We start from the raw sequence: 16429 nt of genomic DNA, 5'->3' as shown, positions 1-16429 counted from the left end.
GCTACATAGTGAGACCTTGTCTGCCCATCTTTCTTCTCTCTCTCATCTGTCTTTTTCTCTCTCTCTTACAAAAAGAATCACTGAGAAGGCAGAAAAAAAACAAACAAAATTAAAGATTCTATTAATAAAGTTCAAATGAGGTAGGTATAGTGATACACACCTATAACCCTGGCACCTGAGAGCCTGAAGATAAAGAAGGAAGACCTAATGTTCAAGACCAGCCTGGTCTACATCTGAAAAAGTCAACTTCTGCCTTTCAGCTGAGCAGCCATCTTCCAGACATGCACCAAAATGACAAATACGCAGGCAAAGAAGAGAGTCACCCATGTAAAAAAATTAAATTTATTTTTCCTTTTCTTGTTTTTTTTTCTTCTAAGGCCTATATCTATTTTTTATATTTTTTCCTTTTCTTGTATCTCTTAGTATTTCCTTCATTTTAAATTAAAAATTTCTTCTATTGCTTGTATCTATATGTTTATTATCTAAGTATCCTCATTTCTATTTACAAATTTTTCTAATTTTTCTTTTGTCTACATCTTTCATTGTTTTCTTCGTCTATCGGTTATCTTAGTACTTTTCTCCTTTCTATTTATAATGTTTTCTAATTTTTATTCTGTGGCTTGTATCTGTTTTTTATAGTTTTCCTTTTTTTGTATCTCTATAACCCTCTATAAGAAGGTATAAAGAACTATCACGATTATTAAGATTGAGATAATAAATATCAGCATAATAATCATCTTATTTGTCTTATTCCCTTTATTAATTTTAAATTTTCACCTGTCTACAATTTTTCTACAGCCAGTCTCCTTTGCTTAACATGGAAAGGTAACTTTAAATATTCTTACTTGGTCAGACGCTTCAATGCTTTGGATTTTCCTGGTTTTCTCTCAGTCTCTCTTCTCTGTTTAGTCAGACGTTGCACAGTCCTTGCCTGCCCATCTCTCTCAGTTCACCGGGAGAGGCATTTTCACCTTTCTCCTATAACCATACCCACCATCCATCCATCCATCCATCCATCAGGAGCTGCTCCCCGTTCTCATTCCTCCCGTCTCCCTGGGAAGTTGTCTTAAATCGGATCCTTGGGGCACCAGCACAATGTCTCCTCAGCATGTGTCAGGCCAGCCCGAACCTCCTCAGGTCTAGTCTCCCACCTAACTAGGAAACTGCTTTGAGACATTCTTGTTTATAGATAGAGCCAAGCTGGTTCTCTTTCTACTCAGCCTGGTCTTCTCAAAAGCACCCATTTTTCTATTCAGCAGGCTCCTTTTTTAAAAGTGCCGAGGTTTTGTTTTTTGCATATATACATATATATGTGTGTGTGTATACACATATATATGCATATGTATATATATATGTATGTGTGTGTGTGTGTGTGTGTATACACAGAGAGAGAGAGAGAGAGAGAGAGCGAGCGCGCGCACCTAGGCCATGGAGGTGCTCCTTTGGCCACATGTGTCTGGAACTCAAGAAGGGTGGTGCTAAAGACATCAAGGGAATGGGTACTGTTGAAAAGGAACAGCCCATAAATGTTCTCACGGCAAAACTTGAGTCAGCGGTGCCAACACATTAGCTGGCACTGCTGTAAACCAGCACGTTAATTAAGGGCAAGATTCTTATCAAGAGAACTACTGTGTGGACTGTGCAGATAAGCACTCTGAGGGCAGAGACAACTTTGTTAAACTGAGAAGAGGAGGGGAGGGGAGGGGAGGGGAGGGGAGGGGAGGGGAGGGGAGGGGGGGGGAGGGGAGGGGAGGGGAGGGGAGAGGAGAGGAAAGGAGAGGAGGGGAGAGGAGGAGAGGAGAGGAGAGGAGAGGAGAGGAGAGGAGAGGAGAGGAGAGGAGAGGAGAGGAGAGGAGAGGAGAGGAGAGAAATATAAAAAAAAAAAAAAAATCAAACAAAAACCAGCATCAACAAAAAAAGCACCAAACTTGCAAGTGTAGATGAATCTTAGCTTAAAAAATAAGTGGTTACCATGAAAATTAAGACAGATACCTTGTTGAGCTAGAGGTCAGTTGATCAGGAGAGAGTCCTGCACTTATAGATCTGACTGTTGGTTATGGGTATTATTATGCCTTATGAATATTACAATAAAAAAGATGCAAAGCTCAGGGACTTTTACACTGCATTTAACAAGTTTAAAAGGCAACAATCTATTGGGACTGCTGACTCAACTACACTTGGTAAGGGAGGGAAAGCTCAAACAAGCCACAGGTTACTTACTAGCTTATGCAACTGCCTGCCAAGTGATGCCTTCACTGATAGCATTTTCAGGGGAAGAATACAAACTATTCTTGGGTATGCTGAATTTAAAGTACTTTTATATAGCCGAGCAGAGAGGTCCAGTAAGAAAACAGACATGCAGATCTGTGCTCAGGATAGGCCACAGGTGGAGATTACAAACTTTAGATTCCTAATTGAACCTGTTAGAAACAGGAGAGACATGACGGCTAAGGAAAAACAGTCACTGGAAGGCCCAGATCTAAGTCACTCCAACATTTAATGACTAGACACAGAAGAAGCCAGTAAGAAAAGGGAAGGGACCAAGTGGTAGGAGGAAAATCAGGAGAACGTCATGAACCATTGAGCAAGATAACACAGCATGAGAAAGCCACTCTTCAGGTTGATTCATACTTAAGAGAGGATACAGATTATGGGTAATACTTAGCAAGCCAGTTTCTACTCCACCCTTTCTGGTTGACTGGAGACAAGCAGCATCCCACCAGAAAACAACTGCTTCTGAGAATGGATGCACATGTAGTTCTTGGTTATCTTGTGAGGAGACAAATAACAGCTCTTCTGCTCTGCTCTGCTCTGCCTCTCAACGAGGGAGACGGCAGCCTTCTAAGGACTAAATCTGTGCAACCAGACAGTATCACTATTAAAAGGTCAGCAAGCAAGGGCTGGCTCACGCTCTGTTTCTTCCATATCTGAAGTAGCCGGAGAAGGTTCAATACCATCCACCCCCACTCTTCTCCAGGAGACACCCAGGGCCAGAGCTACTGCTTGTGCAGAACAAGCCTGGGGCAGGTGGCCAAGGCAGGTCAGCAGTCGGCCAAGGCAAATGGGCTCCTCCTGTTACAGCCCCAGGGTAGGTGACAGGATCTAGTGAAATCAGGCTTTGCTCAGGCCTCCAGGGAAGAGCTAGTCTTATTTGAAAATTCCATGGTTCACCTCACATATCTTAGTTTGAATAATTTAAGTTAGAGTCTAAAAAATACCATTTCTACATGTACCAGCTGAGCTTATGCCAGTCTTCTGTCCTAAAGTTTGGTGCCAAAGTCTTAGTTAAGAATAAAACAGGGGGTGGGATGGGGGGCAGGGTGGGGATGGGGAAGCTGGAGAGACAGCTCAGCAGTTTACAGCACTGGCTTCTCTAGTAGAGGACACAGATTCTGAATGCAGCACCCACACATTGGTTCACACTATCAGCAACTCCAGTTCTGCGGGAATCTGACCCCTATTCTGGCCTTTAAAGGCACCAGGCATGCATATGGTTCACATATATATACATGCAAGCAAAATATTTATATATATAAAAGTTTCTAAAACAAACAAAGCAGAGCCATTAAAACAGCCAAGGGATTTATAAGTCTGAGATCATCCTGGGCTATACAGCAAGTTGCTGGCTACGCTGAGCTATAAATATAAAGCAAAACCCTGCCTCAATATATAGTAACAACACGAACCACAAGAGATCCATCAGTACGTGAATTCATAATTTTTAATGCAATAGCTATGGAATAGCTTTTTTCCTTTTCTTTTTTTGAAACAAGTTCTCACTACTTCTGCAGGTTCTAAGATCCTCTAGCCCAGCACAAGTTAAGCAGGACTGAGCTCGCACACCAAGCCTACTCTAGCACTCCTTCAGTGAGCTTGTACAAAACTATCACAACTAAATAGTACAGACGATGTAAACATATGGAAAGGAGAACAAGGAGGCGCACAGGGCTGGATTTGGAAAATGACACATCTTCAGAGAGGTGGCACGCTCTTTCTTACACTCTGTCATAATGTGTGCACTGTTCACAACTACAGGTTACCTAAATACTTTTCTTTCTTATCTTTTGAGATGTTTTCCAAAAAACTAAAGCAAGTTCTTGCAGGACATTTTAAAATAAAGTAGAAGGGTGAACAATATTAGTTTACACTATCAGAACTTGGAAGTGAATCTGGGGAGGTGGGGCAGTAGACGAGCATTTGCAATGCTTTCTCTGCTGAGAACACATGACAAAGATATGCCTATGGCAGGCCCCTGCAACCCAGAGACAGGAGACTACTGGGCTACACTAGCTCGAAGTGGCAAGCTCTGAATTCAGGGGTCCTGTCTGAATAAATAAAGTGGAGAGCAATTAAGGAAGACACCCAACATGCATTTTTGGGCCTCCACCCACATATGTGAACACGCATACATGCATGTACCCCATACAAACACATGCAAAAAAAGAAAAAAAAACTTGAAAGTATCCTTAATATCCAACAACAAAAAAGTATGAGTTCAGTTATCAAAAATGATAAAATATCCTTAACCATTATATTAATAAATGGCATTAAGAAAAAAAGATCACAGCTAATCATGGTGGTGTATGCCTTTAATCCCAGTACTGAAGAGGCAGAAGGGAGTGGGAGGCTAGCCTGGTCTACATAGCAAGTTCCAAGATAACCAGGGCCACAGAAACTTTCTCAAAGAGAGCAAGAAAGGAGGGAAATCACAATGTGGTGTCAACTAAAAGACACTTGAGTACAGATTTCACAATAATGTCTCTAGGCTTCAAATTAAAAGACTACAGAAAGCTAATGGACCCCAATAGCTATCTTTTTAATACATCTACTTAAGAGCAAAATAAAGACATACACAGAATCTAGATTAAAAAGTTATCAAACAAGCAACTCAAGAATAATAAGATGCACTCTATCACTTGATGGAAGGATTGGTTGAAAGAACTGGAGAAAATGGACTCCTTCCAAAGTCATCTCCAAAGCCAATACAATTCTAATCAGAATCTCAAAAGGGACATTTTTAGAACCCAGATCTAAGATTCCCATGATCGTATAAGCATGCAAATAGCTCAGAAGAACTTGAAAACAAACACATTAACACTATTAGATAACAAATTTACTATGTAAAGTCACAGGGGTCCCAGGAAACTGTGGTAATGGCATAAATACAGATAAAAAATTTTCCAGAACAAGAAGTCTTATCTATCCAGGAAAGTCTGTACTAGCTCAAATACAGACAAGTCTGTATAGTGTGTGTGTATGTGTGTACACGTATGTGTATGTATGTATGTATGTATGTATGTGTACGAGCATGTTTGTAAGTGGGAGTTAGACAAAATGCTATTTAGAAAAAAATAAGCCAGATCTCTTCTTAACACTAAACATAAAAGTTCCATACAAGATAAAATTGTTAGCACTTTTTTTTTCTTTTTGATTTTTCCAAGACACAGTTTTCTCTGTGTGGCCCTAGTTGTCCTAGAACTTGACCTATGGACCAGGCTGGACTCAAACTCAGATATCTGCCTGCCTCTCCCTCTGTGATGAAATTAAAGGGGTGTCCTACCATACCCAGCCAAGCATTAAAAAGATTTTAATATTCTAAATTTTGCTAAATACTAAAGGGAAAAAAATTCAAAACCTATACAGAAGTAGAAGATCTAACCAAATATTTCACACTTCTATATATAAACAAAGACATCATAAACAAAATTAAAAGGTAAGTGACAAACTAGGAGGAAAATAAATGTATAATCCAAATATAACAAGTCCGTACAGTTATTGGGTATGGTGGCACAGGAGTTTAATCCTAGTACTCGGAGGCGAAGCATTTTATAGACTAGTTTATAGGCCAGACAGGTGGAGCTCTGTGAGTTCAAAGCCAGCCTGGTCTACATAGTAAGTTCCAGACCACCTAGAACAAAATATAGTGAGATCTTGTCATTTAAAAAAAACAAAAAGGGCTGGTGAGATGGCTCAGTGGGTAAGAGCACCCGACTGCTCTTCCGAAGGTCAGGAGTTCAAATCCCAGCAACCACATGGTGGCTCACAACCATCCGCAACGAGATCTGGCTCCCTCTTCTGGAGTGTCTGAAGACAGCTACAGTGTACTTACATATAATAAATAAATCTTAAAAAAAAAAAAAAAAAAAAAAAAAAAAAAAACTACAACTACAATCATACCTTAAAAAAGAGATCTACTAAAATAAAATAAAATAAAATATTCAAATCCTTTAAATACATACCGGATGTCCAAATCAATACAAAGGATCTATATAGCTAGATTTTACAAACAAACAAACAAAAAACTGTAAAATACAAACAATCAATAAAAAAAGCTGGGCATGGTGGCGCACGCCTTTAGTCCCAGCACTCTGGAGGCAGAGGCAGGCGGATTTCTGAGTTCAAGGCCAGCCTGGTCTACAAAGTGAGTTCCAGGACAGCCAGGGCTACACAGAGAAAAAAAAAATGTTTAAATAAAAATCAGTTGGTAGAGTGTTTGGCTATCCTTGGAGTCTTAGGTTCCATTCCAGTACAAGCATAAACAAGCCTAGTGGCATACACCTGTAATCCCAGCACTTTGGAGATAGAAGCAGGATTACAAATTCAAGGCCAGCCTGGACAACAGACAATTTGTCCCAGGACCCACATCAGTTCCTAGCAACGCCAAGGCAGCTCATAGCTATCAGTTATTGCCATCTTAGGAATCTATCACCCTCTTCCGGCACCACACAGTTGGAGATGCACACAGGCAGGCAAAACACACACATAAAATTAAAAAGTAGATTAAAAACAAAACAAAACAAAGCCCATTAAGCTTCACAGGTCCTTGGGGAGGGAGGACCGCCAATCAAGACAACAGAAGAACAGTTTTCATGTACCAAACTGGCAAAGACGTAAAGCGTGAGACTGCCAACACCAGCAAGGGTACATACAAGGTTGCTGACGTTCTCTCACATCACTAGTGTGACTTTTAGTGACAAGGGAAAGAGCTATGATGTGCTAGTGAGAAGAAAAGATATTAAATACACATATGGCTCAACTATGTTCTAAAATGACGTATGAAACGCCCTTTATGCAGGCATGGTTCTTAGACACTGTACATACACTAACTAGTGTCCTTCACGTTCCCGACAGTTCTGTGAAGTGACACTATTATGTCCCTCATTGGAAGAGGAGGAAGAGACAGAAACAGTGATGAAGTGATAGAGCCAAGGTTTCAACCCCGCTTGACTCCTGTTGACACTCTACTTCATGCACAATGTACAGAAATAAATCAAATCCCAAACACAGTGGCACTGACTTTACAACCTAATTTAGCTCTTCATTTTGTCATAGATTTTTTACTATTTTACTTCTCAAATACATTTTGGTTGACAAAAAAAAAAAAATCAATAACCACAATACAGCAACAATATGTCCCTAAAATTCCAGCAGAAAAGTTGATACAGAAATAAGTTTATAGGTCAGGTATGGGAGAGCTCACCTGCAAACACCTGTATGAGGAGGCTAAGATAGAAAGGTGGAGAAATCAGGGCTAAACCTGGGCTAAGCTTCTGTCTCAAAATAAAAACAAAGACAAAACTGAAACCAAAATTCTAAATGATATTTTATGTGGATTGTGAATGTATGAAAAACAAAGCAGATTTTACTCTAATTTCATCCTTAAGTTTTTTAAATGCATTCATTTATTTGTGTGGAAGAATATTTATTTGTATGGAGTTCAGAGGACAACTTGAATGAATCTGTCCTCTGCTTACACTATGTAGGTCCCAAGAATCAAACTCAGGTCATCAGGTTTGGCAGCAAGTGCCTTAATCCATGAGCTATCTTGCTGGCCCTTTAAAAAATCTGTGCACTTGATAAAATCTGTAATATTTATGGTGAGAATAAAGTTCTTCTGATGAATAAAAACTAAGTAATGATTAATGGGGCAGTCTATGACAAATTTGTTTTGATCACATAGTATCAAGAAAAACCTGATTCATCAGAGACAAACAGCTGCAAATGATAAGTATTTTGTTCTTTAAAACAACAAAAACAAGCCTTCAGCCCTGGCACTTAGGAGGCAGGGGCAGGCAGATCTCTGTGAGTTCAAGGCTAGGCTGGTCTACACATTGAGTTCTAGAACAGTCAGAGCTTCAAAGAGAAAACCTGCCCCCCCCCAAAAAAAAAACAGTGAAAACCAAAAAGTGCATTAAGGCTAAATTTACACCTGTCTAAAAGACTACAAAGTATATCTCCAAGTTAAAAGTATACATAATTTAAAAATGCAAATACTTGCTAACTGCAAGTATTTTAGTAAAAATAAATATGTGGTAACTGTGATAAAGAGATATATGCATATATGTTCCTATTTATTGCACAATGTAATGGCTGAATTAGTTCTGCATTAGCTTATATAACTTAACATGAACAACCACAAGCATGATTCTTTTGTGTGAGAGACAGAGACAAGAGTCTCCCTAGGTGGTTCAGGCTGGCCTATGACTCTCTTGCCCCAACCTCCCTAAATGCTGGGATTCTAGGGATGTGCCACCATTCCTGGCTTGAATTCTTAAACTACTACCGTAAGTCAGTCTTTACAGTAGCTTATGCACAAACTGAGAAACTATTCCAGGATGCTGTTCCTGAGTGGTAGTAGCATTACAGATCACTTACATTTTCTTCCTTTTGCTTGTTTTTATTTGCCCTCCAAATATTTAGAATATATTGCATTTTTTTTCCTTTTTAAATCTCTGTAATTATAGACACAGAAACTTGCAAAAAGAAAGAAAACTACTGGACGCACTCTTCAGCCAGTCTCCTTGATGACATAACTAGTTCACTCTCATAACCAGGCCTTTGACCTTGATGTGCTGCAGTGGTACTCAGATCTCACATCAGACACAACTCTATCACATTCAGACCTTTGTGCAGTCACAGCTAATACCGAGCTCCTTCTGCCCCTCAAGACCCTTTATGCTACGTCTGAACCACACCACCTCTTGGCTTCCATTACTAAACTCCTTGCTGCATCTACCCCTCCATCTCTAGTTTTGTTATTTCAGTGTTACATAAATGCTCTCATAACACATGACATACACTCTTTCAAGACTGGTGCTCCAACTTGATGTAACTCAATTGTGATAATCTGGCAGTACAAATCAGTGGTCCCCAATACGTTAAAGGCTAGTGCGATAATGCGTTTGAGCCTACTTAGATGCTTATAGTGTTCAAAGCACTAAGATAGGAATCAAACACTTGTGAAATTCTGACATAGAACAAGGATTCTGAGGAACAAATTTCAGATAGATATTGGTCTAGCAGTTTTATACAAGTACTTTATAAGAGAACAATCCAAGGCTCAGTGCTCATGTTTCTTACATGAACATGATGTGAAAGAATGCCTGGTCTTGCATTTTTCTGTTGGAGCTCTAGATTTCAGTCCTTTCCTGAGGTAAATCTGTCACATTCAAAGACAACACACGCTGTTTAGTCTTGCTAATGGCCAGTTTTCCAATATCCATGCCCTTCCAAATGCTATTTCCTGCAGTTGTTTCTAATCATACAGGAAACAATGCCTGTATAGTCTTAGTTCTACCTAGTGATTTAGCCAGCTTACCACGACCTGATCCTCTATGTTCACAAGACTCACCACTCTCAGAAAGGGTTACCCCAGTGTCCTCAACCTGTGGGTAGTAACCCCCCAAAAAACATCAGAAAACATAGATTTTACTATTCCAGTAGCAAAACTACAATTATGAAGTAAGAATGATAGTAACTTTATGGTTGGGGGTTCACCACAACATGAGGAACTGGATTAAAGGGTCACAGAGTAAGGAAGAGTGAGAACCACTAGGCTACCCCAACACAAATTCAAAACATCCCCTTCTTTGCAGGTGCATAGATTATTTTCTTTCTTCACAGGGTTAACCTCCTAAGTCCTCATGATAGCTACTTTGCAGAGTATCAGTTAACTACTGGGTGTGACAAAGGGCAGGCCTTCACAGATCTAGGCTTAGAGGGCAAACACTCCACAAATTTTCTTCTTGAACACCACACCTTAGTAATGTCCTTCTTAGTCCATAAGACTGCTGTAAAAAGCTATACTAAAAACTCAGGCATTTTCTTATGCATTTCTATGGAAAAAAAATTGTCAACACTTCTTATAGTTGTTTTTTGTTTTGCTAATACAGACACCACTAATAAACCAGTATTCCATCTAAATGGAATTTAAAGTCATGGTAAAAGGCTAGGCAAGGTGGCACACACCTGTAAACTGAGTAACCAGAGGCCGAGCAGGAAGATTATAAAGTTCAGGCCAGCCAAGGCTATATAGTGAGACCTTATCTCAGAGAACTCAGGCCAGTGAGATGGCTCATGGGTAACATCCACTGATGAGCAAGCCTAGAACCCAAACAGAGGTATGAGAAAAGCTGCTTCACAAAGTCCTCTAACCGCCACATATGCCTCCCCTCCCCAATAATAAGACAGAGAGAAATACAAAAATAGTAAAGTTGTTGGAGTCCTGAACCAGTCTGCTTGCATTTGAGTCAGCCAGGCCTTGCCATTACACTCGCTGGAATACATTCTAGTCACACACTGTGTGCCTCAGTTGCTGTAAAGCAGTGATGAGCTGAGCTCAAAAGACTGTTCCAAAGATAATAGATGTGCAGTATTTAGACTGCTGCCCAGCAGAGAAGAAGCCCACCCTGGAAGCAAACATCCATCTTTATCACAGGGTAGCCATTCACATTCATCTCTTTCTATTCCTCGTTTGGCTTCAGTGGCTTCTGAGATATTGTTACAAGTCACAATAGCAACACAGCAATCTGGCTCTTAAATTCACCTGAATTCATGAAATTAGGAAGTTTTCTCTCACAGACTCACAGTTACTAACGTTTCACTGATATGAATACAACACAAAGTACAGAGTGGCAGAAAAAAATGCTTATTACCAAAAAGCAAGCGGCAGGTCAGAACATATGATGAAAACACAGCCTTTGAAGATTCTATTCTTTCAAATTGCTTAAAATACCTAAAAATGAACCAATGATGGTGACAGGCAGTAGTAGCATTACTACTTTTTGTTTTTTGAGACACGGTCTCTTCTAGGTAACCCTAGCTGTCTTTAAACTTGCTATGTAGCTTAGCCTAGCCTTGAACTTAGCAATCCCTTCTCTACCTTGTATGTGCTGGGACTAAAACCATGGGCCACCATGCCAGGCTCCTTTGCTAATGCTGTTATTAGCAATTCTGCTGCCTCTGAACATTGAGGGAAATGTCTCTCTTGAAATCCAAAAGTCTGGAACTACTATTATGTAATTATACTTCCCAAAACAAACCCACAGGCCTTAGACATACAGACTGCTTAGGAATCTTCTTTTCTGTTAACTTCCTTTACCATTTATTCATTTCTTTTTGTGAAATAGCAAGATCTTTGAATACTACTGCTATCTGGCAGTCCATTTTCAAACAAAATTAACTAATGTAAAGTATATGATAATGTTTCATTTAAGGGCTTTCCCACATTGTCAAGAGCATCTTGCAGATACTTATTCTACCCAATCTGAAAGGAAATCAGTTTATAAAGGAAATTTTGTCTAAATCCTTTTATCTTCGTTAAATACACACACATCCCCCATACACATACATACATACACACACACACCCCTCTCTCTCAAGACAGTTAATAAAAAGGCTATTTCCTGAAAATAGTTTTAGTGTACATATGAAATATATTTACTCTTATTAGAATGCCTTACTTCTTACCTATCCTTTGGCAGACATCAAATTTAAAAGTGTTAAAGACTTTATGTTTAATTATGTGTATGTATTTGTACATAGGTATGTGCACAAAAGTGCAGTTATCCTCTAAGGCCAAAGAGGGTACTAAGGGCTGGAGGTGGCTCAGGGGTTAAGAGCACTTGTTTTTACAGAAGACCAGGGTTTGATTCCCAGCACCCACTTGGGCTGTTTACAAATGCCTGGTAACTCCAGTCCCAGGAGACCCAATGCCATCTTCTCATCTCTGTAGGTATCAAGCATGCACGTGGTGCATATACATATGTACAGGAAAAACACTCATATACATAAAATGATAAAATACAGATAAAAAAGAAAAAGGAAAAAAAAAAAGAGGGCACTGAATGCCCTGAAACTGAAGTCACAGGTGGCTGTGGACCACTCAGTATGAGTGCTGACCATCAGACTCATCCTCATCGGACTTAGCTCCTCACTGCTAAGCCGTCTTTCTAACCCCTAACTTAAGTAGTTCCATACGTCACTATATAAGTAAACACTAGTTTTAGCCACAACATCCTAAATTCATACTTTCTATATTATAGAGAGATAGGAGCTAGACATGATGATGCACACCTGTAATCTCAGAACATGAGGGATTAGTAGAGAGAGGATCTTAGGAGTTCAAGGCCAGCCTCAACTTACGCTACAACACAGCAAGTTCAAGGCTAACTTGAGTTAACCAAACAATGCCAGGCATGGTGGCATAAACCTTCAATCTCAGCATTTAGGATGCAGAGGCAAGCAGATCTCTAGGAATCCCAAGCCAGTCAAAGCTCTGACAAAAATAAGCAAGCCGGGGATGAAACTCAGTCACAGAGAGTTTACCTAACACTGGTCAGGCCCTATGTTCAATCTCAAATGCCACTGATCGAGAAATTTTTAGTCTAACATATTTTAAATAACTTTAATTCATTAATTGATGTTACTAAATATCATGCTAATGTGTCTTATTCAAAGCAAAAACTTGACAGATGTGCAGGCAAGGCTATAATTCCAGTACTCAGGAGACTGAGACTGAAGGACTGCTTTCAGTTCAAAGTTGGCAGATCTACAAAGCAAGAAACAAAACACATGAAAATTTGTTTCTTGTGATACATATTAACTATGAGAATATTTAGTGTATAATTAAATGGTTCAGAAACAATCTCTTAGAGAAAAGCCCACTAGAAGAACTCAAAACAGTGAATTACTTCTTACATGACCAAATAATAAAAGGCCCAGTAAGATTTTTGTATAGACTGCATTAAAAGAAAAATTCTAAAGTTGGTAATAATTATATTTCATATTAACCTATCCAGTCATTTTTATTTCATGGTTTCTAAGTATTTGAAATATGCTCCTGCATGCTTTTTTTTATTCTGCATTTATTCATTCAACTAATTTGGGGTGTTAAAAACTTAAGTTTAAAAATCCTTTCCAAAGCCAGGCAATGGTGGCGCACACCTTTAATCCCAGCACTTGGGAGGCAAAGGCAGGCGGATTTCTGAGTTCGAGGCCAGCCTGGTCTACAGAGTGAGTTCCAGGACAGCCAGGGCTATACAGAGAAACCCTGTCTCAAAAAAACAAAAAAACAAAAACAAACAAACAAAAAATCCTTTCCAAAAGTGCAAAGAACATTTAAAAATGTGTGCATAAAATATACTTGGTGGGCTCAGTGAGAGGGCTCAGCTGGTAAAGATGCTTGCCAGCAAGCTTGATAACCTGAGTTCAATCCCTAGGACCCATCTGGTGGGAAACTGACTCCCACATGTTGTCCAATCCATAAGTGTGTGTGCTACCCCACTCCCAACATAAATATGTGCAATAGAAGCAAGATACACTTAGTGGTTCTCAAGGTGTCTGAAGAAAGTCTAGGAGGCCTCAACCTGGATGCAAATAAAACTCCTGAGGGCTCTTTATCACAGATACATTCTGCAATATAAACTCAATGCATTAAAAAAAAAGAAAGAAAAAACTGCTTAATGCCATTTTTCTACTAAAAAGTTACAGGAATTCCATTTATATGCACGAGCTAGCCTAGCCTAGCTGGTCTATGAAAAGGGCTAAGTGGGAAAGATCAACAGCCTTAAGTTTGCAGATAAGAAACTCCAACCCTAGCTTCTTCAAATACTCCTCCACCAATATGGAGGGCAAAATAAACTAGTGAGCTATATACATTTGTGTCTCCCTAGCATTTATCAAAAGGAGGGAATGTAGTGAAATGTTAAGCACTGTTAACAAACATCAAAATATTAGGGGTAGGACTCTCTATTAAAATGTCAAACTCTCAATTCTGCAATAATTCTTTTCACTTTTGTTGGTTTTGATGACTACTATCGTTTTTTTAAAAAAGCCTTTTTTAAAAGTGTAAAATAGCCGGGCGGTGGTGGCGCACGCCTTTAATCCCAGCACTTGGGAGGCAGAGGCAGGCGGATTTCTGAGTTCGAGGCCAGCCTGGTCTACAAAGTGAGTTCCAGGACAGCCAGGGCTATACAGAGAAACCCTGTCTCGAAAAACCAAAAAAAAAAAAAAAAAAAGTGTAAAATATTTTTTTTCTAAGAAAAAAAAACTAGCGCACTACATAAAATGTTAACAGGAAAAAAAATTGATGGTATTTTCAAGAAACAAAAAAATTGTTTAAATAAACCTGCTTAGCAAAGTTTCGTAAATCTAATCTTTTGCGGATTATTCCGCTAATACTAATCAGCAACATTTAAAAGTCATTCTAAGTCACCCACGGTGGTGCATGCTTGTATTTCCCTTCTCAAAAGACTGAGGCAGGAGAATAGCTGTAGGGGTTATAGTCCGAGTTTCAGGCCAGTGTAGGTCACAACTCAGATCCTTTCATGAAATAACAGTCATCGTAGTACCTAAAATATCACTATACACAAGGTACTCATCTTTTACTCTAAACTTAAAGTAGACCCAAACTCTGGCCATTTTCCCCCTGCTGGGCACACTTCGTGAAATACACAAGGGAGAAAAATCCAAGAAATCGGATAGGGTTAAGTGCTGGTACCTTCCTCTTCCAGAGTAGGGTCAAATGCGTGTCTACCCGCAAATGTCACTGTCGCCTCCAGAAGGCTGCCAATTCTCCTTAACTCTGAGTACAAAGAGGCCTGAGCACCGAAAACACCTGTCCCGAACAACCCTGAGGGTGGTGATAAAAGCCACCCCCGGACGTATAGCCCCGGGGTAGCAGAGGTCCCAAGACCCCGGGGATGAATGCTGGCTTCGCCGATCTCTGCATCGGGGGTCTTCACACGCCTCTCTCGGCGACAACAGGGAGAAAAGTCACACTGGCCAGGACGCGCCCGCGCCCTCCCGGCTGCACTGTGCCACCTCATTCCGGAGGCCTGCCCTCGGCCGCCGCCCCCCGGTCACCGCCGTCCGGGTCGCGGCCCGGGCCCCGCTTTCTCAGGCCGGAGCTCCCCGCGCGCTCCCCGCCCCCCGCCGCCGCCCGCGTCGCGCTCCCCTCACTCAAGCCGGGCTACCTGGAGGCCAGGGCGGCGGAGCACTTCACCCAGGGCCCCAGGTCGCAGAGGGCCCGGTGCTCCGGGTCCCTCTCCTTCTCCCGCTCCACGTGGTAGGCGTAGATGGAGAGCAGGATCCCGGCGGCGCACACTGCATACCGGGCCACCCGTTCCCACCGCGGCACCGACACTCTCAGCAGGACGGGCGCCGCCATCTTCCCCCCTCCGCCGCCGCCGCCGCCTCCCTCCGCCTCCACCTCAGACGCCGCCGCCCGTCGGGGCCCGACCCAGCCGCCGCCGCTGCCGCCACCGCCTCCGCCGCCGCCGCCGCCGCCGCCACCACCGCCGCGCCCCATTGGCTCGGTCGCCTCCTCCGGGCCCCGCCCCCACAAGCGCGCGGCCCAACCGCCCCGAGAGGAGTGAGGCGGACTGGGCGGGGAAGGCGCGCGCGGACACAGAGGGAGGGGCGGAGCGCGCAACCGCCAGGTAGGCGGTGCGGCGCATGCGGAGGGCGGAGTCTGAAGGAGGGAAGGGCTTGAGGAGGGGCGTGGCTTGACCAGAATTGGGGCGGGGCGAGAAAGGCGCTCATAAGTGTGGAGGGAGGAGGCGGAGCGCGCAACAGCAGGGAGGTGGTGCGGCGCATGCGGAGGGCGTGGCTGAAGGTGGGCGTGGTTTGATTTTAAAGGGGCGGGTGGGAAAACCGCGCGCGGGCGGGGAAGAGGCGGAGGTTGTAAGCAGCCAGGGTTGCGTGGCGCAAGTGAAGGGTGGTGCTGAGAAATGGGGTTCGTTACACTGGAGGGCGCGGTCAGAAGGGAGGCGGAACAAGGTGGGGCGGGAGCGAAGGAAAGGGGCGGAGCGCAAAAACTCTGGTGTGCTGGTTGGGGCAGGGGCGTGACCAGGAGGGATGAGGGGTATGGCCTAGGAAAAGGGTAAGGCGAGAGGTGGCTTAATCTTAAGGTCTGTTACAAGGGATCAATTTCAAAGATGCTACCACAATGCTTGACTGGGCAAGCCCTTGGCTCCTGGTAGCAATCAGTTGCCTTTCTACACACACATTTCCGTCGTTATCACTTGATATTTCTTATCCAATCCAAATTGTCCCTGACCAATGGCTCCAGAGCTCCAGAGACACGTTTGCGTGACATGATCTTCCCCAGGCACCACCTCCAGGCGTCTTGTGTTCAACATGTGAGAAA

The 16429-nt window shown here is 42.1% G+C and overlaps 1 protein-coding gene across 3 annotated transcripts in view; it reads right to left on the bottom strand.

The window, feature by feature from the left end:
• Vkorc1l1 (vitamin K epoxide reductase complex subunit 1L1) overlaps positions 1–15589 on the bottom strand; it is a 44818-nt gene extending 29229 nt beyond the window's left edge. The window contains exon 1 of one of the 3 annotated variants that reach the window (XM_021163859.2): positions 15255–15589. In XM_021163859.2, coding sequence (XP_021019518.2) covers positions 15255–15589 — 335 coding nt within the window. The remainder of the gene's footprint in view (positions 1–15254) is intronic. The other 2 variants (XM_085837220.1, XM_029477453.2) reach the window with 2 other exon arrangements.
• Between the last annotated feature and the right edge of the window lie 840 nt (positions 15590–16429).

The sequence above is a fragment of the Mus caroli genome, unplaced genomic scaffold, assembly GCF_978045245.1.
Source record: "Mus caroli unplaced genomic scaffold, Mus_caroli_1 scaffold_4, whole genome shotgun sequence".
Taxonomy (NCBI): Eukaryota; Metazoa; Chordata; class Mammalia; order Rodentia; family Muridae; genus Mus; species Mus caroli.
Note: the sequence above shows the minus strand (reverse complement) of the source record. Positions and strands in the feature narration are given on the sequence as shown.